Source organism: Choloepus didactylus, chromosome 2 (genome assembly GCF_015220235.1).
Source record: "Choloepus didactylus isolate mChoDid1 chromosome 2, mChoDid1.pri, whole genome shotgun sequence".
In the NCBI taxonomy this organism is placed as follows: domain Eukaryota; kingdom Metazoa; phylum Chordata; class Mammalia; order Pilosa; family Megalonychidae; genus Choloepus; species Choloepus didactylus.
The window spans coordinates 50,900,990-50,927,352 of NC_051308.1; the positions used below are offsets into that span (position 1 = coordinate 50,900,990).

Genomic DNA, 26,363 nt, shown 5'->3' on the forward strand with positions numbered 1-26,363 from the left:
GTCCTTCCTCAAGTGTCTGGAACTGAGAGATGCAGCCCAGGGAAAGGAACTGTGGCTAGCTCATTTGGCCATATGTGACCTTGCTCCTAGAAACCATGTCAACACCGAACCCTCAGCTGCTGGTGGCAGCTGCTCAGCAGACCCTGGGCATGGGAAAGAGACGGGGCCCACCCCGTGCCATCTGCCTTCGCCTAGCTGGAGAGGTGTTGGCTGTAGCCCGAGGACTGAAGCCAGCTCTGCTCTATGATTGCAACCATGCAGGGGCTTTGGAGCTCCAGAGCTATCTGGAGGAGCTGCAGGGGCTGGGTTTCCTGACCCTGAGACTTCACATCCTTGAGATTGGGGAACACAGTCTGATTGTCAGTCCTGGGCATGTATGCCAGCATTTGGAGCAGGTGCTACTTGGTACCATAGCCTTTGTGGATGTTTCTAGCTCCCAACCTTATCCTTCTATCTGTTCCCTGAACCAGCTTCAGGACTTGAAGGGCCTCGTGGCAGAGATCATCACACATTTGCAAGGACTACAGAAGAACCTATCCCTGGCAGTGTCCCGCAGCAGGCTCTATTCCTCAAGCTGGAATCTCTGTACTGTTTTTGGCATCCTCCTGGGATATCCTGTCCCCTATACCTTTCGCCTACACCAGGTTGATGACAATTGCTTAGCCCTAACCCCACTACGGGTGTTCACTGCCCGGATCTCATGGCTGCTGGGTCAACCCCCAGTCCTGCTTTATTCTTTTAGTGTTCCAGAGAGCTTGTTCCCAGCCCTGAGGGACGTTCTCAACACCTGGGAGGAGGACCTCAGAACACGATTTAGGAGTCAGAATGACTTTGCTGACCTCAGTATCTCTTATGAGATAGTCACGCTCCCGGCTGTGGCCCTCTGATTTTAACTCGCCTCCCATGTAGAAGGTGATCCGTAAATTACTGTCTGTTTCGGTTTACTAAAGCTGCCAGAATGCAGTATACTAGAAATGGATTGGCTTTTTCAATGGGGATTTTTTTGGTTGCACATTTACAGTTCTAAGGCCATGAAAATGTCCAAATTATGGCACCAAGAGGTAGATATTTTCCCTGAGGAGAGGCCAATGGCATCTGGGGTTCCTTTGTCACATGGGAAGGCACTTGGTGGGCTCTGCTGATCCGTCTCTCCTGGGTTTAGCTTCTCGTTTCAGTGGTTTTCTCCAAAATGTCTCTGGACTTCTGTCTCAGCTTCTCTGTGGATCCTTCTTACTTCTCCTGGGGTATTTTCTTTCTAAGCATATCTGAGCTCTCTTCAAAGTGTCTCTGCCTTTTATTCTCTCAAAGAGGTCTCCAGCAAGGGCATTAAGACCCACCTTGAATGGGTGGGGTCACATCTCGATGGAAACAACCTAATCAAAAGGTCCCATCCACAATGGGTCTGCCCCCACAAGATCGAATTAAAAGAACATAGTCTTTTCTAGGGTACATAATAGATCCAAACCAGCACCATCTCTAGGGCAAGAATGGCAAATAGGAATCATCTGAAGAGCCAGCTCCAATCACTTGGCTGTGGCTGTCTTGAGAACACTGGGGAAGGGTTTGAGGCCACATCTGTTATAGAAGGAAAAGAATGCTATAGTCAAGTGGCCACATCTGCTGTGGGTGTGAGAAGAGGTGTTGATGGTGGTGGTATCATTTGTTACTACATATTTATCATTTCTGTACTTGGGAGTCTTCCTGACTTAGCTGTGATGTCCATTCATTTTTCATTAGATAGGAGAGAGAAGAAAAGAGATGTTGGGGAAGAAGAAGGGTGGGTGGAAGACAAGTAATATACCCTTGTATGGGAGCCTTGTAAATTTACCTGCCCTATGTGGCTGTTGTCTGCCGGGCAAATAGAAGGACTGTGGGCTTTACTGCATGTTTATATGCCTCCAACTGAATTGGACTATGAAGAGTAGACCATGATGCTTTAGTGTCTTACACTTATGATGTGTCATTCAGGAATATAAATTGAGAGTTCCAAGGAACAAGGACTGGTCAGGTAAAATTTGTTTATTTTTCAGTAGATTCCAAAAATAATAACAAAGTCAGAAATCCCAACTTTTAGTTGGGAAAACCCCAAACTGTAAAATACCCAAATCTTCTGAGTTTTCCATTGAGCTTCTTGCTTCTGATTCTTATCAAGGGCAGCGTCACAGGTTATTCATATCATCAGGCTGTCCTTGTTTGCCAGAATCACTGCCAGCGCTGTAGCAATCACCACAATCAGCATTGGGAGCCATCGGCCACATTGCCTCTGTGTGTGGGGAGGAGGAGGGCCGGAGAAAGGAGCCATGAGTTGGATGAAGACAGGCAAAAATAAGCTTCCTTCTTCCCATTCTAGCCCAGTGGGAAGCCTTTAGTTGGTGGAAGTAAAAAACCTTTTTACTTTGCTCTCTCTCTCACTCTGTCATCTGCCTTTACCAGTGGTCACTGGCCCAGGTAACCACATCCAGCAGGGATCAAATACTAAAATGCTGATGGGAATGATCATGGGTGGAAAATAACAGCAAAATTATATTCTGTTCATACTCTTCAGTACTTTTGCTCTTCTTTTTCTGTCCTTGCCACCAGGCTCACACTAGGCTAAAAGAATACCATTTCATACTTAACTAGTAGGGAAATCTTTCCCTCCAGGCTCAAGAGTTTCATGAATAGTGGGCTTAGATGCATGAGCCAGAGTTCGTTTCTGTGGTTGCTGTACTCTCAGTATAGCATAAACCAAACAGTGGGAAAGGCTGGCCAGATGTTGGCGTGGAGTGATAAATTTCATCTGCAAGACTTGGCTTTAGGAGAAATCATCCCACCGTCATCTAGGGCTTTCTGGGAGGATAGACCCTCTTACTCGGGAAGGTGTCTGCTGGCTCTTATTCAGCTCTTCTCGGCAGTGCTGCAGCTTACGCAGGCAGGAGAGATACTCATCACTGAGGTTGTCCAGCTCTGAATGCAGTTCTGTGTACTGAGGGGAGAATATTACCAGGGTCATTGCCACCAATTCTGTCTGGGACAGAGCCCAGCTAGGGGAGATGGCCCTAAGTTACCCCTTCACCCTTTTGGGATCTTTACCACCATCTTCCCTTTCCAGCCCTTCTCAGAGATTTCAGTTTGCCTTTTGACTACTAAATCAAGTTTGTAGAAATGTGTTCATTTAAATGATCAACTATAGTACTGGTATTCATCTGCTTTTGTGTGACAGTGTATGTGCAAGTGCTTTCTAAGTGGGGACACTAAAAAAATGAAGTTCTTATAGCACAAAAGGCCTAGAGAAGTCTCTTTCCCAGGAGCTAGTTGCATGTGAACACTTCTGGGAATATGTTATATTTGTGAGTATGTAGTGAGGAGCAATTTTGTTATTTAAAAGATACTATAAAAAGTATCAATGTGGGATAAAATTTGAAGCGTTAATATGTTTATTAAATGTGTTTCAGTTTACGTTGACTTTCCAAAAGGGAATTGTTCATATAACAAAACTTGTCTTTAATAGGGATTGGTTTATATAAGGAAAGGAAGAGATTGATAAGTCGATCTGTAAGCAAAGACATTGTATACAGGCAAATAAATACCTCTGGCGTCCAATCACCTTTTAAACCTTACTCTGAAATCCCTCTGTCTGGCTGCCTCCCAAGAAGTAGGTAATGAGCTGACACTGATCAGAGCAGTTTTCTCTGCCACTGTGCAGATGAGCCCCTTGCTATCTGAGATCACCATCTCACCTCCTTTTCCTTGGCCTGGAGCTGCAAAGTCTTCTTCTGCAGCTGGTCTCTGAGATCCCAGTCTTTCTCCTCCCCTGTACCCTCAGGCTCCACTTCTTTATGGGAAGGCTTTGGATGCCACACAGAAAAAGCCCGATCTAAAAAAGTAGCCAGATTCTCAGTGATAGAGACCCATACCTCTGAGGAAGGGCCCTGTCACTGAGTGAGAACTCTTAGGAAGTGGGAGAGGGCTGGGGAGGGTGGGTCTCACTCTGGCTAAACTACACGGGATGGAATTCTCTGAGTTTTAAAGAACTACCATTGGGACCCTGTTCGGTCTGGATAGAGAACTGGAATTTGAGCCCTCTCAGGGCAAGGCTGGCATCTTACTTTGCTTTGTATCCCCAGTCCCATCTAGTGCTAGATAAAATTAGGGAATGCTTATGAATTGAATCATTGGTTATATGTCACATACTTTCTGGTTAGGTAGGTTTGTCAGATGCTTCAATATAACCCCCTTTCCCATTTGTCCTCATTTTGAAGTCATGAGAATGTCAGGTCATATCCTAGAATTCATCTTCATGTGGTTAAAGATGGTTTTTCGGTCACTCTTAGCGTGGTGAAAAGAGTGGTGCAGCAAGTCAGAAGTTATAGATTTTGTCTTACTGCGGTCCTTAATTTATGACCATAGACTCATTTTCTTATCCATACTATGTGGGCATAATAATTTTTGCCTTGTCTATTATGTTATGCCTAGTTACTGTGAGGAGAAAATATTCCAAACAAAAGGCCATGTGTAGTAGATAAGTGAGGAGATATTGCCTGCCCCCTGCCACCCACCCCACCCCTATACATGATGGCTTCTTCGGGAAGCTAAGGCAGCAGACTTTAGGGCCAAGAGAGGGGTGGCTATTGCATACTACATGGTTTGGGGCCGGGGAGTTGGAGGTGATTTGGAAAGTCAAGTATGTAAAAATTGACATGAAATCCTGAGTTTGAAATCAATTTATTGAAATGTTCAACACAGACCTGTTTTCAGAGAGAGCAGAAGTTCTTTTTCACAGTTTATGTTCCTTTCAGGATAGAAGGCTAACTAGTTAAAATGTCCTCAGAGCCAGTGATCAGTCCTTAAAAAGTTCCCCTACATCCCTGACTTAACAGACTCCCACAACTGGATGGGACTCCAAGAGGTCATGTAGTCCATCCCCCTGCCTCTAGGCAGGCAAGGTATCTTAGAAATTGTGGTAGTAAATTTGCTGACCTTTCTTTGTTAAGAGTTTCTCCTGTTCTTGAAGCTGTAAGGATTGATCCCGAAGCAGACCTGTTGGAAAACACAAGGAACTTGTCTGTGCTAGCATATTTACTGCAAAGAGTACCGCTTACTTCTTCAGAACTTTGCTTAGAACCTTGATGATTAAAGATGTTCCCATCCTTATATCTCTTCCTACCATGTCTATACCTTCAAGTTTCTGCTTAGATTTTACCTCAGAAGAGAGGCTTTCCCACAGGACTCTATATAAAATAACTATTCTCCCTTTAACCTGCTTTATTTTTCTCCACTGCTACTATTATTGCTTCATAGAAACTCGACACTTGACTGTAGAGCTTACTTACAATGTAAGCTTCATAACTGTGTCACTCTTGTTCATTATACTAGCTTCAGTACTTATTTCTAGAGTGCCTGATATTTAGTAGGATCTCAGTAAATGTGTACTGAATGAATAAAGGCATGATTTTGAAGTGACTTCATGCCCAGTCACAGCTTCTGCCTTGTAGGAGCTGCTGTTGTGCTAGTGTTCTTTCTCCCTTTCCCTGGGTCTTTTCAAATTCATTGCTGTACATGTAGCTTCTCTGTAGGAGTGTCAGAGGTTAAGGTGATGGGCAACCAGCAGAGATATTAATTGAATCTGGTTCTCCAGCTTTCCAGAAATTTGTCTGCTTTTCTTCTGAAAAGTCCTTTTCCCTCTCTGGCCCCAATATGTAGTTTTTAAGTGGATAGAGGCGTGTGAAGCATGATCTTATTTTCTGAACTATTCCTGGTGACAAAGATCTATGTGATATATACATGTAGACAGTAAATTAGAATATTTAAAATAAGCACTGCCCTAGAAAATTCAATGTTCCAGTAGACTTGTACTTTTAAAAAAATCTGTATTTCTGGAAAAATGCAAGTGGTTGTCATTGACATGGAAGTGGAAAAGAAAGAAAGAAAGAAGGAAACAAACAAACAAAAAAAACAGAGGCTAATACATAATTTGTGAAGAGTTATGTAAATAACCTCACAAGAGGGTCTGAAAATTCACAGAGGTAGAGGATATGCCAAAGACTGGGCCTCCAGTCCCTCCCCTGGATCCCTTCTGTGGGGCAGGAGCCCCAGAAGCACCAAGAAGGCACCTGTGCTACTTGTTTCCAGAACCTGGAAAGGGAACTTACTTTGTAACTGCTGTACTCTGGCCACCAGGGCAAGTTTCTCCTCCTCTGATCTCTTTAGTTGATCTGAAAACGAAATAATGCAAACCAAAATTGAAGAATCCAAGACTTAGTTAATTCCAACACCTAAGAGTGCAAATTAATAATAGTTTTTGTCTTGCCTGTGGTCTCTGAAATGTGTCAGGTGGAAGCTGCTCTGTCTTCTAGTTGTCCCAGTTCTGGAGAGGTAAAACCAGAACCCAGATACCTTGGATTTAGTCTGCATCAACAATGTCGGGTTGAATTAAGGGTTGTATTTACACACTATCTGTCCTGTCAGCGATGCAGAGACTGTGACTGGGAGACTGGACTCATCAAGCCTGTGTTTCAGCTGATCTTTTCCTTTCAAATTAGAATTGTGGCATTGGCACTTGTGACTGAAATGGGAGCAGCCATGATCTGGCTCAGGATGGACTGGAAAAGGGAACTAATGATATAAGATACTCTAGTGCAGCAAAATTAATTTTCGGTCGAGGATAATTTAAACAGCCCTGTCTGTCCTTCATGATAAAATAAAATCACAAAGCCTATCAAGCAAACAAATGAAAGGCTGAAACCTTTCTTCCCACCCAGCTTCTTTTATCTGAACTCAGTCATGGATCCCTTGCTCCCAAGACCTCCAAGGAGACGGGTACCTTGTAGGTCTCTGGTATCTGAGCTGCACAGGTCCCTGTCCCCCTGCAGGCGTTCAATCTTGGCCTGCAGTTCCTGGTGCTCTTTCTCCAAAAGTCGCAAGGCTTGATTCATCTGTAAGTCTCTGCTGTCTGCTCCCTGTAAGGAGGAGGGGTTGGCACAGAAGTAGGTCAGTCCTGGGGGTATAGATTGGGGTCAAGTCCCATGGAAGAGGATAAAAATTGTAGACTTTTAGAGGTACAAGGAATATTAGGAATATTTAAAACTAGGGAAGTTTTTTTTTCTTCCCTTTGCTCTGCTCTCTTCTTCACATTTATACCAAACATCATATTAGACTCTTTTTGGGGGACGGGCAGAATTTCCAACGGGTCTCTTTTAAAAACCTAAAGCAGATCCTGTCTTCCTCCTTCACTCTCTTTCTTTTGTTTGTTTCAAGTACACTTTATTTTAAACCCAACATACTCAGTCTCCATAGAGACTGCATATTAGACTTTTGATATTCACAAAAGATGCATGTCCCAGCACCTTGGCAAATCCCCAAATTAAGGGGATTTTTTTCTAGATGTCTTCACTTTCTCTTTACTTCTGATTCTAGCACTATCAATTTTTTTTTTTTTTTTGGTAGTGCCATTTTCTTCAAAGAGTTAAGGTTCAAAAAACAAACAAAAACACCCAAACACTTTTAATAATAGTAGTTTTGTAAGCTACGGGAGAAAGAACATCAAAGTCAGGTGAGATGTGGATGCAGAGTGGCCAGCTAGGTTCACTTATTTGATAAGATACGTCCACTCTGTTTCTTACCAAATGGGTTATTCAGATCCCTGCTTCAGTAAAGTTACAAAGAGCAACTTTTTGAGGTGGATCATCAAAATTCCCAACCAAGTGAGTAAAATCTATGAAAAATAGCAGCTAACATTTATTGAGTGCTTGTATGTGCCAGATGTTGTGCTAGATTTACATGACTTACCTGATCTAATCCTCACAACAATCCTAGGATATGAGAGATTATTATACTCAATTTAGAAAGGAAGAAACTGAGGCTTATGCTAGTTAACTTCTCCAAGGGAACATGGGTGGTAAATGATGGAACCCTTGAGAATGCCAAGGGCCTACTGTTAAAAAAAAACAGCAGGATGTGTTAGTTAATACTCGCCTTTAAGTAAATTTAGTGACATTTGCTCAGTGCCAATAGTGGGCAAACCTGAACTGAATGCTTTACTGGGATGGGGTGTGGAGAGTGGACAAGGGTATAACATTAGTAGACTGGTGAATCTAGCCCAAAGCCCTCTGCATTTGGGCATTGTTCCTTAGTACATTTCCATGAACAGTGCAGACATCCTGGCTAAACTCAAAGTTAGATTTCGAAGTTAAAGCAACGAGTCTGGTACATGGTGGCAGTTGAGTGAGGAACTGAAAGCCAAATGCTCTCAACTTCCTCTGAGGCCCCCAACCAAGCTGTAGCTTCTCTTGTCACTTCTTTTACCCTGCCTTCTTTCCCCACCCCCAGTGCCTGGTACCTGCAGTTTGGATTGAAGTACATGGAGCTGGCTTTCCAACTCTCTATGCTGGGTCCCCAGGGTACCCCAGTCCTCCTTCAGAGCCTCGTACTGGGTCCTCCACTCTTCACACTTCCGCTCTGCCACAGCCAGGGATCGCTGAGATAGACCAGAGGGGAGACGGTGGTGTCGTAGGAGATCAAGGGAGTTGTGCATCTGGCTTCCTTGCTTCCCAGAGCTGCCTCTGAACCCCCAGCCCCAAGGATATGCAGGATCCTCATACCTGTGTGCTCTGCAGCTGCCGCTCTGCACTCATTTTCTCCTCTAGCACTTTCTGCAGTGATTCCTTGGCCCTCTGCTCATAGTTGTTTTTCTGGTCTTCCATTTCCAACAGAACCTTTTGCATCCCCCAAGGGGAGTATTTCTGTAAATTTGATCTATTTCAATGTGTATTTCAACAAATACACATTGAATCTGGGTATGGGATACAGAAATGAAAAGAATTTGGTCCCTGACCCCAAGACAGAGGTACTTGTGGTCAGGTGGGCCTTTTCTTCCAGGCTGGCACTGGGCATGAGAGGTGAACTGAATGGGGAAGTGTAACAATGCCCTGAGCATGCTGTCCATTGTCCCCTAGGGTTTTCATAGGAACTGGTAAACCAAACCACCTTCTTTCCAAACCTGTTCCTTCCTCCTGGGCTTCCTATATCATTATTACCTGCTTAATCTCCCAAGTGCTAAAGGAGGGAGCCATCCTTGATTTCCTTCTCCCTTTTTCCCAGTAATCAGTTAATCACCGAGACTTGTCAAGTCAACTTCCTTAGTAGTTCATACCTGTCTCCTCTCTATCCCTAGTGACACCTCCTTAGTTCTGGTCTAGTAATTCTAATTATGGATTAATGCAATAGTCTCCCTACTTCCAAGAATTTCCTCTCTTCAAATCCTTTTCCATTCTGCAGCTAGACAGTTCTTTCCAAAATGTAATTTTGATCATGTCACTCTGCTTAAATCTCTCAGTGTCCTAAGGATCAAGTCCAAACTCCTTGGCATGGAGCTGAACTACAAGCCCAGACTTTCATTCCATGCTACCTGCTTGCAGATCCCCTAAGCACCATGCTTTCTGGCTTCTGCCTAGAACATCCTTATCCACCTTCTTTACCTGGCTAACATTGACTCATGCTCAAATTCAGCTCAAGTACCATCATTTCTGGCAAATCTTCATTAACAATCTTCACTGCCCCCAGCGCCCAACTGCTTATGGATTAAACAGCCTTCCTTAATCCATAATCTGTGTATGGAATAGACTACGTACTTCTGTCATTTGGCTGTGTTAATTCGTCTCTGCTTTACTGGATTGTAACCTCCTTCAGGGCAGGGGGATGTTTTGTATCTTTGGAGCCCCAGAGCTTTAATACATTTGCATTTTTTATTTCTCTTGGCTTCAGGATCAAGAAAGAGGCACAGGAGCAGCCTTACAAACTCACGGGGGTGGAGTGGTGGCTTGAAAAGCATGCCTTCCCCATGCTTTTCATCTTTATGCCTTGTGATTTGGGAGAAGGCAGACAACTTTTACTGTCAATTCTGGATAAGCAATGGTCCAGCTAATTCAAATTTAGGGAGTAATATGAAATCATTTCCATTTAGCTTTGGAATAGTAGGAAAATTTGAATTTAAATATTAGCAGGTCTTATATTCTTGGAAATTTCATTAGAGACCAGATCCAGGGGTTACAGGTTGAGCTCATGCATGGGGGTATCCCAGTTATTGGACTTAACCATGCTGGTCACTGGCCAGCTTTGTCCCCCATTGAAAATGAATAGACTGGCATTCTGGATTATACATTGGCCTCTTATAAGTTTGGTTGGCATTACTTAGTTCATAAGAACCTGACAAAACAGGACATAAAATAACATAAAAAAAAAAACTGTGGACCAGCAAATCTATGGACCTTATAAACTGCTCTCCTGCAAGACCTCAGCTGTGTGGCCAGGTCTACCTTCTCTAACTCCAAGTAGGAGCAGTCTGCCTGCTCCACCCCATTCTCTGATTTGATCTCTCCCCCTCTCAAGAATCCATCATTTCTCAAGTGTGAAAGTGGATTTCTTTCTGTCTGTCTCTTATAATACAAGATCAGGTTATTCAGGGGATTACTGAAACTGGATAACAATGTCACAGAAAAGGTGAGAGTCACTGTCTCTTACTTTCATCCAGGGGTTGCTGCTAGATGAAAGGTGCTCAGGGAATGAAAATTGTTTTGTAAGTCTTCAATATAACATCTAATTTATCTGTGCAAAGATTGGGACCTGTGAATGTCTATTTGTGTGGTGTGACTCTACCGAGGGCCTTTCCCTACACTTCCAGGTATTTTCAAGGCTCCTCTGGAGCTGACAAAGTGCTTGTTGCTGGGATCCCTTCCCAGGTTTTAAAAGGAGGGAGACTGGGAGAAAGGAAGAGGAAGATGGAGAAAGTGATAGGTGAATTGGGGATCAGAGTGTAAATGGCAAACCTAGAACCGAGTTCCTTGGAATGGGTGCACTAATCTCCATCTGATGGCATTTCTAGAAAGTAGGATTAAGTTTCAAGCACCCTTCTCCTTTAATTCTAGTATCCTGGACTGGAAGTGTCCTTTGTAATGCTTACCTGGGTACAGGTGTATAGCTGGTTCTCTAAGGATCTCAGTTTGCCCTTCAATTTGTCTTCATTGAGCTGTCCCTGGAGCAAATGGGATGAGTTAATAAGTTTGGGCCAAAATATAGTCTGCAAAGAGTTTTGCTGTGTATTCCCAGCCCACTGCCTCACACATAGTAGATGCTCAAACAATGTGGAACTGAACTCTTCCAGGAGATGGGAAAGATGACAAAGGATGTTTGGGTAGAAGAGGATCTTTCCTTTCTCTGGAATAGGAGAATCAGATTGACCCTCAGAGTCCTTTCCATACCTTAAGGTTCTCTGTCAGATGGCTCAGGATATCATAGCACTGAAAGGAAAGCTTTTACACTGACTGCTCCCTCCTTCACTACCTCTTGGCCCTGAATGGGCACTTCTGCGCTCTTCACCTCCTCACAGTCATGTGCCCTGAGGCGGTGGACTTTTATCTCTGACGTATAAGCCAATAAGGCCCTCCTAGGGAGAATATGCATTCTCTCCCCCACTGGACTCAAGATGAGGAATTCTTAGAAAGTGAGAAAGGGAGGAAGAGAGATTTTTTGAGAGGGAGTAAAGCTGCATTCTATTTGTTCATAATTCTGAATAAATTCAGAATTCGTTTTCTGTTTAATGGCATTTTGGACATTCTGAGAGGGTGGCTAATCCCAAGCATGAGGGTGGAGAAAGGCAGGAATTGTTTCTCAATTTTTTCATATCTCAGCTGAGTAGCTAACAAATTCCTTACTGTTTTGTTCTTCCCTTCCCCATAGACCTGTCACTTTTCCCCAGATGGGAGGTGTTTGTTCTTACACCTTGGAGTTTTATTAAGGGTGTGCATATGGGAGCAACGGTGTCATCACTGAGTGCTAGTTTCTCAGGGAAAGGGCCATGGGCCTCTTTAGCAGTAGGCAGCTCTCATTCCTTTCTCTAGCTTTTTCCAGCCAGGCCCTATGGGACACTTGTGGGGTCTAGAAGTTTCACCCCCCTCTCGGGCCCCTGTCAGTCAGATGACCTGGACTTTCCAACTCTCATAAAGTTTCCCGTCTATAACTGACTGGGGCAGAGGTGGAGACTCTGCTTTGAGGTCTGTCCCCCTCAATGAGTTTCAGGGCTTCTGGGGGAGGCAGGAAGTGGCAACTTACAGCTCCTGTTTTGATCTTGTTTGGCTGATTCTTTAACCATGGGATTCAGGGGGCACCCCCACCCTTTCTGCTTCCTGTGTTACTCAGCTGGGCCTTGCAAAAGTAAAAGGCTTTACCAAACATAATTTTTTAAAGTGTCTCCTGCTATTAAAATTTTTCTTAATGTCTTGTGTGAGCACCGAGAGTCAGGGATTTGGCATCTACAATAACCACAGGGCTCTGGGACAGATAAAGAGATGTACAAAGACTTCTACTGTTCTGGACTTTGGAGTAACTGGCAAAAAGACTGCATTCCCTAGAGTGGTCTGTTCCTTGTCGATCTGCTGGTCCTGAAATCAACTTGCTCTGCACCCCCTGTATGCTGTTTACATCTATTTCCTGTGACACCATGCATTTTCCTTTTCTAACCTCTTCCCATACAGAATGCAATCAAACGCATCGAGTTTTAGGTTTACCTGGCTATAGTTGGGGAAGAAAACAGACTGGCCCAAGGCAGTATTCTTAAATTTCTCTTGGTTTCCTGTGCTTTCTCAGTAGCCCCTTGTCTCCCCATTCCTCAGTATGGCTTTAATCCAATATTTTGCTTCTTCCAACTGTTTTTCTAATTTACTCCAATCCCAGATTATTTTTCAATAAAAATAATTAGAAGACAGTTCAGGAGAGTGCCTTCAGTGGGGATGAAGGGCCACCCAAGGCTAGGGTTTGAAAAAAATCTCTGTCAACAACTTTGCCTTTCCAGACTCCCCAGGGCAGTCAGGGCGTTGTAGCCAAGCTGTTGCAAATGGGGCACGTAGTTTCCTGGTCTGAGACCCGGTTCTCCCCACACTGCAGCCCAGTGTTACAGTAAGTGGGGAGAGGCTTATGGCTGACCCAGGCAGTTGCACCCCCAGGAGCCTAGGGCTTAGAAGGCACAGTACCCCCAGTGGAAAAGGGAATAAGGCTGAGGTCATACACACCTGGTGCCGTTCTGAGAGCTTCAGCTCCTGCCTCTGCTTGGTTTCCCCCCTGCCTCTGATCTGTTCTCCAGAAACACTACCCCTTCACCACAGAAGCACCAGCCCACAGCTCTTCTGTCTGCACTAGCAGAGCTGCCTAAGTGCTGCAGCCAATCCCCTGCTGCGCTGTCATCTCTAGATCTCCATTCTACTTTGCAGAACTTAAAAGCCCTGTTTTTGTATGCCAATGTCCAGAGCTCCCTGAGCTGTTTCTGCTTGGAAGGTTTGGCACAGCTCAGGTGTCTCAGCAGAGCCCCAGGGCCTATGCCATCCAAAAGACCAGATTCAGTTTGGGGGTGGAGGCTGATGAGGGAGCAGGTCCTCAGGGTTCTAACAGAAAGCTTGTGGTGAGCATCTCTGCCTGGGACATTGGCGGGTCAAATCATGGAGGCCAACTGGAAAAAAAATAAAGACCTGAACAGGGCTGAATGTCAGAGGCCCAGTTCTGGCCACATTCTTCAACTTATTTTTTCCAAATGCTATCAACTGAGGCTGTCTGTTTCATTTAAGTTGAGGCTTTCAGAGGAGGCATAGAGAGTTGAATTGTCTCCGTTTACGGGAAGCAAGAGCTCTCAACTGAAAAATCTGAGACTATTTTTCTTAAAAAACAGGAAGCTGGGGGTTTGATGGGGCAGATGGAGAGAAGGGTGAGTATTGGTAGCAGTGGGAGAAGGTGGGGTTGTAAAAACCCACAGCCAGAGGAACTTCTGTTTGCCTGCTGGAGTGTGTGGTGAAACTCCCCTTCAGAGTCTACCCTAGAAACGTCTCTTAATACATCCTCCTCATTCCCACCGAGCTGGTTATAATTCAAGCTCTGATTGTGTCTTACCTGGAATATTACAAGAGTCTCCACCCTCACCACCCTCACACCCACCAGGAGCCAGGGTCCTCATTGATGCCAGAGAACCTTGCAAAACACAGATCTGATCATTTGTTTTCCATTCAATTCCACAGACACTGATTGAGCTCCTCCTAAGGATGGGCCAGACACTGCTGGGTTTAGGACTTTAAACCTGAATAAGGTATAGTTACATTACTACCTTACTTATTACCTCCAGTGGTGTTTTTTAAACAGGGGGTAGCATGCATTCTCATGGATCTGTGATTACATTTTTTCCTTTAAAAAGGGGTCCATACATTTTTTACATTTGAGATACCTTTTTCAATAGAAAAAATTTAAGCTTCCAATTCCAGAGACTGGTCTGAGGTCTTTTCTAGTCTTGTCTTTGGTACTTTTCAGACATGATCCTTTCATTTCAGTCACAATCTGCTACAGCCAATGCTTTGTCACATGTAGACCTGTAATCATTCTGATTCCTTTACCTCAATCACTCTTCTCCTTTCTGCTCTTTCTCCCCCATCATTACTCCTAGTTCTGTACAGGTAAACTCCTACTCATCCTTCAGGACCCAGCTAAAATGACCTCTTTCCTTTGGAGCCTTCCCTATTCCATCCTAGGCAGAATAATTACTCTCTTTTTTCCCTGGATCATCTTGTATATACCACTGTTACACCTCATTACACTGTTTTAGAGTTATTCATTTCCCGTCTCTCTCTTCCTGACTGGAGTGTGAACTCCTCAAGAGCAAAGATCCTACTTTCCTTTGTCCTTATAATACAGGGCCTAGCTCTGGGTTGGAACTTAACAAATGTCTGTCAAATGAGTCAGACTTATTTAGTTTAACACCAGAAACTACCTGGCATACTCAGCTGTCTGTCCCAGGCTCCTGCTCTGTCAAAGAAATGACTTCCATAACAATCAAGAAGCCCTGATCATAGACACCTAAATCTGAAGTGAGGAGGGAGGGCTGAGCTTGGGAAGTGTTTCTCACATCACTGCAAACTCTTCAGTTTTGTTCCACACCCTCCCATTACATCTCTCTGTCTAAGCACAGACCATTTAGGTGATGGAGTAAGATGCTCATGGAAGCCTGTGCAGTTGTGTGCTCTGCCTCTCTGTACCTGGTTGCTTGGGCTCCCTGGACATACTATGCTAGGGGTTCTCAAAGTGGGGTCCTAGGATCCCTGGGAATCCCTGAGTCCCTTTTGCAAGGTCCTCCCTTTTCCAACTACATACTTGTGTGAGGCTAGATTTTCTTCTTATACTTCAGCCCAAACAATTTATTGCAGAAGATTGAATGCAGAAGCACAAATGGACTCTGCCTGCCTTCTGTTAAGCCAGAAATTAAAAAGATTTGCAACAATGTAAAACAATGCCACTCCTCTCACTATTTTTTTTGTTTTTGAAAATAGTTATTTTTCATAAAAATATGTAACTTATGTTAAGATGTTATGGTTTTCATTATTTAAAATTTTCTCTCTTAAATTTTAATTTGGTAAATATAAAAAGCTCTTTGGAGTTTTCAATAATTTTTTTAAGATTATAAAGCATTTCTGAGATTAAAAAAAAAAGTTGGAGAACAACCACATTACATCATGCCTTTGGGTTTTTGCCTGTGCTATATCCCTGCCTCAAATACTGCCCCTGATTCCACATTTGTCCAACAAATACTTGTATAAGGGGTTTGTCTCCCCTACCAAGTCACGAGCTCTTTAAAAGCAGAAACTCTGACTAAGAAATCTCATTATCCCAAGTGCTGGTCCAGCGCTCACTACAGAGTACATGATCAATGAATATTTGTAGAAAGAATGGACTACAATCGGGAGGCCTGAATTTTAGTCCCAGTTCTGCCACTATCTATCTATGTGATTTTGAGCAAGCCATTTGACCTCTCTGAGACTCATTTTCCTCATCTGCAAAATGAGAGGGTTTGACTAGATCATCTGGAAGGTCCCTTCTCACCCTTCCAGTCATGTCTGGGTTGAGTAGCAGATGCATGCTGGCTTGGAGTTAACAGTGGCTTGAATCCCATATAAAATAGTTTACATTTTACCATATTCATTATTTAGATCTTCCTTCTTTCCTTCTAACAAATTAAAAAACAGGGAATTCTTGCACTTTTTCCTCCAAGTCTTCCCTGTATGTGTAGCAGCACAGCTCTCAGGGGATGACCCTGGATTTAGCTTAGCCCTCCCATATATTTACTATGACCTGTTTCACCTCTAGGTTTCAGCACCATTCTCCCACCTCTTGCCCCTTCCTATCTCACTCTTCAGTAGAGAGAAAACCACTTCTCTTGCTGGGATGGTATGAAAGAAGAATGAGATGGTACACATAGAAGCCCATGAGCTTTGTTCAAACATAGATTTCATTCTTTACCTTCCAGGAACTGTCAGAGGCCTGTATAAGGGTGGACAGCAGGTCTTGGAGAATCACCATCTTTTGTTTTAGGACTAGCTCCCGTTGTAGGGCCTCCTGGGGGGCAGGGGCAAAATAAAAGATGGTGAAGTTAACTGGGAGGAGGTTTGGGATGGTGGGTGGGGGAGCTGGAGGGTAAGTTCACATGTGACTTACTTTGAGGTACTCAGAAAGCTGGATGATTTCCTAGAGAGAATGAAAAACTGTATTTAAGAAGATGCTAGATCAATAACCTAATCAATAGCCAAAAGGTGGAAGCAACCCAAGTGTCCATCAACAAATGAATGGATAAACACAATGTGGTATAAACGCACAATGGAATATTATTTAGTCAAGAAAAGAAATGATGTTCTTATGTATGCTACAATATGGATGAACTTTGGAGACATCACACTGAGCGAAATAAGCCAGACACAGAAGGACAAATATTGTATGATTTCATTAACATGAAATACCTAGAATATGCAAATTCACAGAGGCAGAAGCAGATTAGAGATTCCCAGGGGCTGGGAAGCTTGGCTCTGGCAGGACCCCTTTAGGCCCCCATGGCTCTGCCCAGTACCTCCTTGCCCTCCAGGAAGAAAGTGCCTCTCCATCACAGCCTGAGTTTATCATGGAATTATCATGGGATTCCAGAATGTCAGAGCTTAGCAGAGCTTATATACCATCTCATTCAAGCTCTTCAAAATGAGGATTTTCTTACCTTATCCAGAACTGCAACTCCACAACTGTGAAGAGAAGAAATTAAAGAATGACAATGGACCAAAGAAACGAGCAAGTCAGGAGGTGGTGGGTGATTCCTTCTCTAATCTCTTCTGAAGAGACAGTAGGGTAGGGAAGGGCTCCTTCTTTCTTAACTAAGGTGGACATGGGGATTCATTGTGTTCCTTCTCCCCATACTGGGTGGGGGTATTCAAGTAAAAGCTTAGAAACTGAGGAAGGGAGGAACAGATGTAATGAGAGTGGGTTGGGTTCAGAAAGTGACCCATTATAGGTTCTCACTTGGTTTGCTGACTGGCGTCGTTCTTAATTGTTGGCTGTGCTTCTTCGGCCTTTGTCTGAGTGCCTGAGAGATGGAGGAAAAGGTGATTGAGAACCTTAGGGGAGGGTGTGGGACAGTGGGGAGCAGGAGTGGGGGATGGTTGTGGTGGTTGGGGAGGTGGGGCATGGACTCTTCAGTGCAAGTGAGCTAGGAATGCCCAAGCAAGATTCTCTGCGGGCCCCACTGAGTGAGGAGGCTCTGCGCTCACCCCGGTGGTGTTTAGGTGGCCTCTTGGTGGGAGAGTCCTGTCGTGGAAGGCTTCCAGACTGTGAGGAGTGGTGCTCAGCTGAATCCCTCCAGATGCCTGAGGGAGGCTGTGGCTGGGTTGGATGGACCTTAGAGCGGGTCCCTGCCACCTGGAAAGCAAGTTGGGGATGCTGAAAACCACTGACCAGAATCCCTTAGAAGATTCTTTAGCTGACTGGAGCAAGATGAACCAGTGATCATGTTTCAGGCTCAGAAAATCGAAGTAACCCATTCCAACCTTCAGAGCTGCAGAGTTATCACTGCTCCTGCCCTTCCTTGTCCTGGCTGGCAGGAATGGTCCTCCTGGGGCCAGGCAAATTATCTCCAATTACTTTCTCTAGAACTCCTGAGCTACCATGCTTTTTCTCAGCCGCTTATGCTGGTGAGGTGGAAATACCACCATTCTGGGATTGGGAGTGAGGAGATCTGAGTTCAGATCCTGCCGGTGATCAGCTTCATGATCTTTCCCAGGTCTCAGTCTCCTGTCTCTATAATGAGCAGTTTGGAATAGATGATCTCTAAAGTCCCTTCCATATTCCACATAGGGGCTCCCTTCCTCTTAGTAATAGTTGAAAAATCACTGAGGTTTTGTGGGAAGAGAAGGTAAAACAGGGAGTTGTAGGGAGGGCATAGAAGCCAGTGTTATAATTTAAACTGTCCTTTTTATATTTGGTTCTTACAAAATCAAAATTTCTTTATTTGTAAGTATAACACTAAAAGGCTCAGAAATGCCTATGGTATCCAATTGTGTGGACTGACTCAATCTCAATAAAACCTTAAATAACCAATAGGATAGAGGTGGAGTTCTTTGGTTAATTGTATTTTCTGTCCTTGTCCTCCTCAAAAATTTTTTTCCCCAAGAAAAAGCATTCAGAAACATATTTGCCTTAAAGAGCACATGATTGGTTTTCTTTCACAATTGGTACTTCATGGGACTCTAGGATCATTTTATTGAACAGCATTTCCTATTGCAGATAACAGATCCACTAGTTAAGTAGTCCTGACTGAGCAGCTACTCTGAGTATGGCATAATCCCAGGCAACTTCCAGGGAAAACAGCAGACCCATCCTGCTGTCAGCGCGCTCACAACATAGACAGGAAGACACAGATGGTTTGCTGACTGAGGTCATCGAGATGTACTCTGCTTTTTGCCAAGACTGCTCCTTCCGAGGCCAGACTGATGGGTCTCTAAGAATTACACGGTCTTGGAGGATTTATAACCTCACAAGGTCCACGGGGAGCAGAGATGGCCTGGAGAATCCAGGGAAGGCTTCCTGGATGAGATGAGGCCTCAACAGAGTGAATTTAATAGCATTGGGATAGTACAAGAGAAAGAGAGAAGGTGGGGAGATACAATAGCCTTGCAGAAGAGTAGAGAAGTGTGTGTGTGTGTGTGTGTATGTACACGCATGCATTGGGAGAGAGGGCATCGCGAGGATTGGTCTGTGTAACTGGCATATAATAGGCATTCAATAAATATTCGTTGAATAACAGGTATATGAATGAGTGATGTAAGATAGCTGTAGAAGGTAGGTGTAAGATGTCCTAAGTTTGAACTGATATTAGGCAATACCCATGGAATTTTTTTTTTTTTAAATATGGTTTTTTAGGTATATTCACACCCCCTACAATCATCCACAGTGCACAATTATTCACAGTAATATCATATAGTCGTGCACCCATTACTAGAGTAAATTTTTGAACATTTTATTCCAAAAGAAATAAAAATCAAAGTAAAAAATACCTAAAACAGCCCCCCATCCCACCCTATTTTTCTTTTAGTTTTTGTCCCCATTTTTCTACCCATCTATCCATACACTGGATAAAGGGAGTGTGAGCCACCAGGTCTCCAAAATCACACAGCCACACCATGTAAGCTACATAGTTATGCAATCACCTTCAAGCAACAAGGATACTGGGTTGCAGTTTGATAGTTTCAGATATTTACTTCTAATTATTCTAATACGCTAAAACCTAAAAAGGGATATCTATATAGTGCATAAGAATGCCCTCCAGAGTGACCTCTCGACGCTATTTGAAATCTCTCAGCTGCTGAAACTTTATTTTGTTTCATTTCTCTTCCCCTTTTTGGTCAAGAAGATTTTCTTAATCCCAGGATGCAAGGTCCAGGCTCATCCCAGCAGTCACGTTGCATGTTGCCAGGGAGATTTCACCTGCCACATGGGCTTAGAGACAGAGAGGCCACATCTGAGCAACAAAGTTCTCTGGGGGAGACTCTTAGGAACAATTGTAAGTAGGCTTATACTCTCCTTTGCAGTAATAAACTTCATAAGTCAAGCCCCAAGATCAAGGGCTTGGCCTACTAAATTGTTAGTCCTCAAAGTTTGTGAGAATATCAGTAATAACCCAGGTGGGGAAGTCCAACATTTCTGCATTTTCCTCCAGTTCCATGGAATTGTTTTTAAAATAATTTTTCTCTCCTAAAAGGCACGTACAAAACAAAAAAATATATAACTAAACAAAGACACAACAAAAAAGTCATTTAGTTTTTTTTTGCTAACAGAGGCTTTACTCTGTGACTGAGGAAGAAGAGCTTTCTTTAAATCACTTTTTCGTGACCTTGAACCTCCCCCCTACTTTTGTACTCCCCCTCCTGCCCACACATGGAACAGTGCCCCTCAACATGGCCCACCTGCTGTCTGAAGGCAGAGCTCCTGTTGGCCCAAGACAAGGGTTCCTTGAGGTCACTTGCTTGTCCTGTCCTTCTGGAGGGACCTTGCTCCCTAGCCTGGGAACTCTGTGTCTTGCCCTTCTCTTCCACCTCCAGGTTCCTTCTCTTGAAGAACTGCTGTTGTCGGGCTCTCTTGAGCTGCTCTCTCTGTTGAGTCCTCAGCGCCTTTCCCACCTGGCGGCAAGTGGTCACATTAGGGCGGCACCGGCGGCTCTCCCGGGTCTCCTGCCGGCGCTCACACTTGGCCTCGTAGCTCTCAGCCCGTCGGGCCAAGCCAGGGCAGCGCCTGGGGTCTGGGCTGATCATGATGACCTCCTGAGCACCTGTTGTGCTTGGCTTCCAGTTCCTGGAATAGCTGCTTGGATCTGCCAAATGCGGAGAGGGAGGAGAAGGGGAGGGGTCAGAAGATGGGCAGAAGAATGACTATCTCCCTGAATGAGGGGGCAGAAATAGCACAGCATTCCACACATGTGGGCTGAAAACTGAGGAGGTGATGGTGTCAATCTGGGATTCAGGAATCCTGGGCTCAGTCTCCATGCCAACCCCTGCTTTCCTCTAGCCTGTGTCTCCTCCTTGTAATGTGGAAAGAGTCTCTCTGGACACCCCTTCTTCTTGACTGAAGATCTCACCATGCTTCGAAGTCAGGGGAATATGAGAAATAAAAATGGTAAAAATCATAATGCGCCCAGAGCCTTTTGGATGGCAGTGAGCGGCAGTGAGGGGTATTCATTTTCCAGGGTCTTCTAAAAAAAAAAAAATCAGTAAATTGACCTCTTTCTCCCAGTCTAAAGGGAAAGTGAGCATCTTTACTGTTCTCTTGGCCCAAGCTGTTCCTTCTCAAGACTGGGAAGGATAACCGATCTCAGAGTGTGGCCAGCCCTGCAACTGGGAACTGCTGCTCTCGCCCCTTCGTGACTAGCGTGTGAGCTTGGTCCTGGGCATGGTTTAAGAGAGAAACCCCCACTCCATTTCCTCCATCAAGAAGTCCTGAAATCGGACCATTGGCTCCTCTCTCCCAGCCTAGGACTGGGTTCCGACTCTCAGCTCCAGATCAAGTCAAATCAGTATTGAGGGAGTATCTGCCACCTGCCTGGTGCTGGCCAAAACTGTTCCAGAGCTTCTGGCTCAATAACTCTCCAAGCTGAAGGCTTCATTTTTTAACGATCACCTCCCTATTGGGGCTAAGTCTGGTGCCAATTCTGCTTTCCTCAGTCCACTAATCTTCCTGGACCCAGGCACAGAGAGTATCATTAAAACCAGTAATCACTTGGATTATACCTCAACAAAGCTCTTATAAACAGAAACCAAACCAAACCAAACAGAGAAACAGTAACCACAAGTCCCCAGAGCACCAGGCTTGGTGCAGAGGCCACACTCGATGACCTTCTGCATGGCCTCACCTTCCACTGTTCACAGAGCACCCAAACCCTCTCTTTCCTCCTGTCCCTGACCTAACTCCTGAAAATTCACTTGTTTTCCTGGTACACTCTGGTGGCTTTGCTGAGTTGGGGCTGGACTTGGATGAACTGGATTCCATCCACAGGCATTTCTGTACCCTCCCTCCGCTCATCTCTGGACTCAGACAAGTGACAGCTGCTGCTCCTCCTCCTTCCTGCAACTGTACTATCCGCCACTCTAGAAACACTGCTTCCTGGGCAGGTCAGAGAAGGGTATCTCAGCTTTAGCAACTGGGGGGCATTTGCCAGTTCTGGCCACTTGGGTTTACTTACAGGCCAAACAGACTCAACAGGTAGCAGCTTCTCTGCCTCTTTATTGAAAACTTTGCTGTCCACCCTGGCTCTGTCTGGAATTCTCTGCAAGATTCTTGCTCTCTCTCTCTCTCTCTCTGATCATGCTACTCATTCTCCAGGATCACAAGTGAGGCACTGTGGCTGCCTGAGAGGGGTCTTACTGTGCTCGAGTCCTGGACACTTGCCAATACCTGACTCTCAAGTGTTTGGGGGTATACTCTGGTCTTGGGCAGGGCTGACCCCAAGTGGAATTGAGAAGATGTCTATGTTTGCCCTCTGTGCACCATCCCTGAATGGCTCTCCTCTTTATTCAGGCTTTTCTCCTCACCCCTATACCTTGGGAGTCCTGTGGTTTCCCATCTACCATTTCATTTAAAAACTTAGGAAAGGGAACTCAGGAGTATTTGTGTGTGAACTCCATGGCCAGAATCAACATTTGTGGCGCCCCTAATCTGTAGCACTGTGGCTATCCTGCCATAGGTGGTGGGTGAGCACCCTGGCACTGGAGCCCGACTGTGTGGATTCATTTCCTGGTACTGTCACCTACTCCCTGTGTGCTTTTGGACAAGCTATTAAACCTCCCTAAGCCTAATTTCCTCATTTATAAAATGGGGCTCATACTTACCTCCTAGGATTGTGAGGATTAAATAAGAAAATGAATGTCAAGCTCCTGGCACATAACACACAATAAATGCTAGCTTTCTATTATTATCAACATAAATTATTATTATTATTACCCCTGTCATGCTGATCTTGGGTATTCTTGAAGACTCAGTGCTGTAAGGCAAACACCCCAAGCTAAACTAGCACCCCCTGGTCCTCTAATTCTCCCAACCCTTTCTTTCTCTGAAGGAGAACTGCTCACCAGATGGAGCAAATTTACTACTGTGGTTCATCTGACTGCTGGGTTTGGACCACAAGGAGAAAAGGCTTCTCTGTAGTCTGGACACAATCACAGTCTCAGTTAAGCCAGGCAGAAAGGCAAAGACTAGAGGAGGTGAAGAATTGAAGTTCATTCTATCTTAAACATGTGGGGCTCTGGTTCCCTCCTTGTTTGGCCCCAGGTTACCCAAAGACTTTGTAGTGGAGGCAAATCTGATTATCCAGTCTCCTTCTGCCTTCTTGTTGTGAAGAGGAAAGGGCTAGTGGAGGAGGACATGGGGGCCTGAGATAAGGTCTCTGTGGACTCTCCTCCTAGGCTGTCCTCATCAGGCCACTGATGCCGATGGCTGTTCTGGTCTCTGCTTCTTGGCAGGCAGATATTGCATCTTATTCCCCAAGACGGAGGTTGCAGTAGAAATGGCTCCTTAGTGGGGGTAAGGTCAGCTCTGAGTTTGCTTCTGAGTTTGCTTCCCACATCTGGGAGGATTTGGTGTGGCATAGATGAGTGGAGCCATATCCAGCTCTCCAGTATGTCTTGATCACTCAGATTTGTTTACAAGCAAGACACTACATGGGACTGCCAAGTGACAGGGATGGGCTATAGAAGAAAAAGGAGATGGTTCCTATAAAGTTCAAAGAAAGGTCACTGGCCGCTGCCCAGGCTTTCTGGCATCTGCGGGGTTCCCCTTGGCAGCATGACAGCATGAGCTTCTTCTGGAGCTCAGAAGAAGAGGTGGTGCTGGCTCAGAGAGGGTCTCCCTGCCTCTACAGGACAGGGATAGATTCAGGCTGGCTGTGCCTTACCTGGCGAGGTTTGCCCCTGTCTTTCCACGTCTCTGCTCCGACTTCCTGGGTGTATGTGCAACAGAGACAATGAAGAGCTTCCTGCATGGGTCTGGCCTTCCTAGTCCAGAGCTCTCAGTGTAGGAGCATCTAACCTTCTGGAATGGCAGCTTTGAGTTATGGGGATCCCTGACTTGAAGGGAACCATAAAAGGTAATTTAATTCATGCCCCTGCCATGGGTAGCCTGAAATCTAAATCTTTTGTCACTTGTAATCTAATCTGATGGATAGAACAGAGGAGAGACGGAAGCCAAACCTGTGCCATGACTAGTGCCTTGGGAAACCAACACAGGACCCTCTCCTTTGGTTACCCAAACTCCAACACTCTTAAACAATGCCATTCACTCCTATGTCTCCCTCTTCAGCCTAGGGAAGTTTAGATGATAGAGCATCTTCTACCCCACCCCAAAGCCAGACTCCCCAAACCTGAACACGAAAATGTCCTCCTTCTCAGTTACTCTGGTTCCCAGGCTCCAACCCAAGCTGCTCAGGAAAGCACTCCCATTCCTGGGCAGATCTTGGTGCTGGTCTCAGGTGGGCAAGGCAGCAGCAGAGTGGAGTGCAAGCTCTCAGTCCATGGTTCTGCGCCTCATCAGCATTTCTCTTCTGGGTGATGTCTTTCTTTTTGTGAGCAGCCTTGTGCTTTGCTGAAACAGGAAACAGAAAAAGCCACAGCGGTTGCAAACCCCAGTTCCTCTCTCTTGCTCTCTGGCACCATCTGAGTGGGCCCCTGAACCCTGAGGCCTCCTGGGCTGAGCTCGGGAGCTCCTCCCATCATCGGGCACCCCAGCCACCCTTTCTCTTGCTATTGGGTTAGTCTGAGCTCTGGGGCAGTTACAAGACAAGCCCGCATTCCAGGCATTGACCAGGATGGGCCTCTGGGTCAGATTTAAACCTTGCAGTTTCTATGAAGATAAAAAGTCATTTGGATGGCGGGACCTAGAAGAGATATTCCCAGTGTAGGCTTTCATGTGTATCAGGAAATGCTCTGTGTAAGAATTTTCCCTTTCCTTTAATAATCATTCCACAACCTGTTGTTGTAACACATTTCCACTCTTCTGAAGTACTTGCAGTATTTCAGAATTCTGAAATGAGGTCAGCTCTGAGTTTGCTCCTTTCTGAAGCAGTGAGGACGGGGTGAATAGTGGTGAGTGGCTAGGAAATGAAGGCAGGGATAGCAGGCAGAATCATGTAAAATTTTTTCTTGGTCAGTTGGACTGGGAAATTTGGGGGAAAACTGAAAGGAACTGATCTGCATGAATTAAAAAGAAGCCAATACAAATTATATACTCAGGAAAATCCCAAGATGTTCAGCATAAAGTAGTGGAGAGGAAACTGGATTGGGACAACTTAACTGAGTATTAACTATTCACCTTGTCTAAATGATCCACTCATTATGGCAGCTGGATGATTTGTGTGGCTCCTATGAACTCTAAGGTTGGACGTGTGTGAGGTCTGTTCCAAGATGCTTAAATAGCTGTGGTAAGATAAAATTTATTAACATGTTAGGGGTTTGTCACAATTTTCTCCTTTGCCCGCTTTGTATCCCATTCTTTGAAGAGAAAAAGGACACGAAATAAGCAGGGGAAGAGCGGAGAATGGATTCTCAAGAGAAAAGCACTAGAACTGAAGACAAATGGTGTTCCATCAGGACGGGGGGCAGTGGTCCAAGGCGCTGTGTCTGGAGCACAACACATGGGTATGAGTAGAGGACAGAGGAGTTGGAGAGCCCAAAATGCCAGAATAAAGGGAAGGATTTTATTGGCAGAGAAAAGTAAGAGGGTTCTGAGTTTAAGGCACTAGAGCATAGGAGGGGACAGAAGATTGTAATAGGAATTCCTGCTGATCAACTACATGAATTCCATGAAAAATCAGAATGAAATGTGTACTAAGATCAAAAGGCCCTTTTAAGACTGTGCAACTCAAAATGGATTACTGAACCCATTCAAGTGGGTTTGGAGAGGTTAATAATGTGCTCAAGGTCATACAGCAAGTGTTGGAGCCAGGTTTGGTTGATGACAGAGCCTGATCTCTTTTTCTTTTTTTAATTTTTTAATTTTTTTTATTTTGAAATAAATTCAAAGTTATAGGAACAGTTGCAAAAACAATACTAACCCCATACACAGAATTCCATCATACCCTGACACCCCTTCCCCGATAGCTCAATCTATCAACTTTAACATGCTGTCACATCACTATTTCTTTCCCTCCCTATCTATCATCGATCTATTGCTCTGTCTTATGAACATATGAGAGTTAGCTGCACACATCCTTGAACATACACTATAATTCATGTATACACTTCCCATGAACAAGAACATTCTTTTATGCAATCCCATTAAGCGCAGCTAAGAAGTACAAGAGATTCAACAATGATATAAAGCTTTCATTCTATATTTCCTTTTCCTTATGTCTCAGCTGTGTCCCTTTGAGCCACCTGTCCTCCATCCTTGAATGCCATCCAAGTTCATCCTTGGCATTCAATTGTCATCTATTTAGACTGTCTTTTTTTTTTTTTCCAATTGTGGAAACATATATACAGCCTAAATCTTCCCATTCCACCCCCTCC

At 44.6% G+C, this 26,363-nt stretch overlaps 2 protein-coding genes across 4 annotated transcripts in view; one reads left to right on the forward strand and one right to left on the reverse strand.

Moving 5' to 3' along the window:
• C2H1orf74 (chromosome 2 C1orf74 homolog) overlaps positions 1–26,363 on the forward strand; it is an 89,397-nt gene that overhangs the window by 1,095 nt on the left and 61,939 nt on the right. The window contains exon 2 of one of the 2 annotated variants that reach the window (XR_005215064.1): positions 1–14,101. Coding sequence is in view for 1 of the 2 variants with exons in the window: in XM_037824788.1 (XP_037680716.1) it covers positions 96–887 (792 nt within the window). In the remaining variant the exon portion in view is untranslated. Of the gene's footprint in view, positions 16,453–26,363 lie in introns of those variants that run through there. The other variant, XM_037824788.1, reaches the window with a different exon arrangement.
• On the reverse strand, positions 2,005–24,486 carry TRAF3IP3 (TRAF3 interacting protein 3). 2 transcript variants are annotated; one of them, XM_037824741.1, is made up of 17 exons: positions 24,221–24,486; positions 22,935–23,549; positions 20,280–20,683; positions 17,589–17,736; positions 17,341–17,404; positions 17,042–17,066; positions 16,495–16,524; positions 16,300–16,395; positions 10,937–11,008; positions 8,580–8,720; positions 8,318–8,455; positions 6,803–6,938; positions 6,132–6,194; positions 4,960–5,019; positions 3,720–3,856; positions 2,852–2,965; positions 2,005–2,263 (listed from the first exon to the last, which is right to left on the reverse strand). In XM_037824741.1, exons 2-17 carry the CDS (start codon positions 23,083–23,085, stop codon positions 2,171–2,173), a joined length of 1,872 nt encoding a protein of 623 aa, XP_037680669.1. In that variant the 5' UTR covers positions 23,086–23,549; positions 24,221–24,486; the 3' UTR covers positions 2,005–2,170. The 2 variants fall into 2 exon arrangements, with proteins under 2 accessions (XP_037680669.1, XP_037680674.1); XM_037824746.1 differs by lacking the exon at positions 22,935–23,549.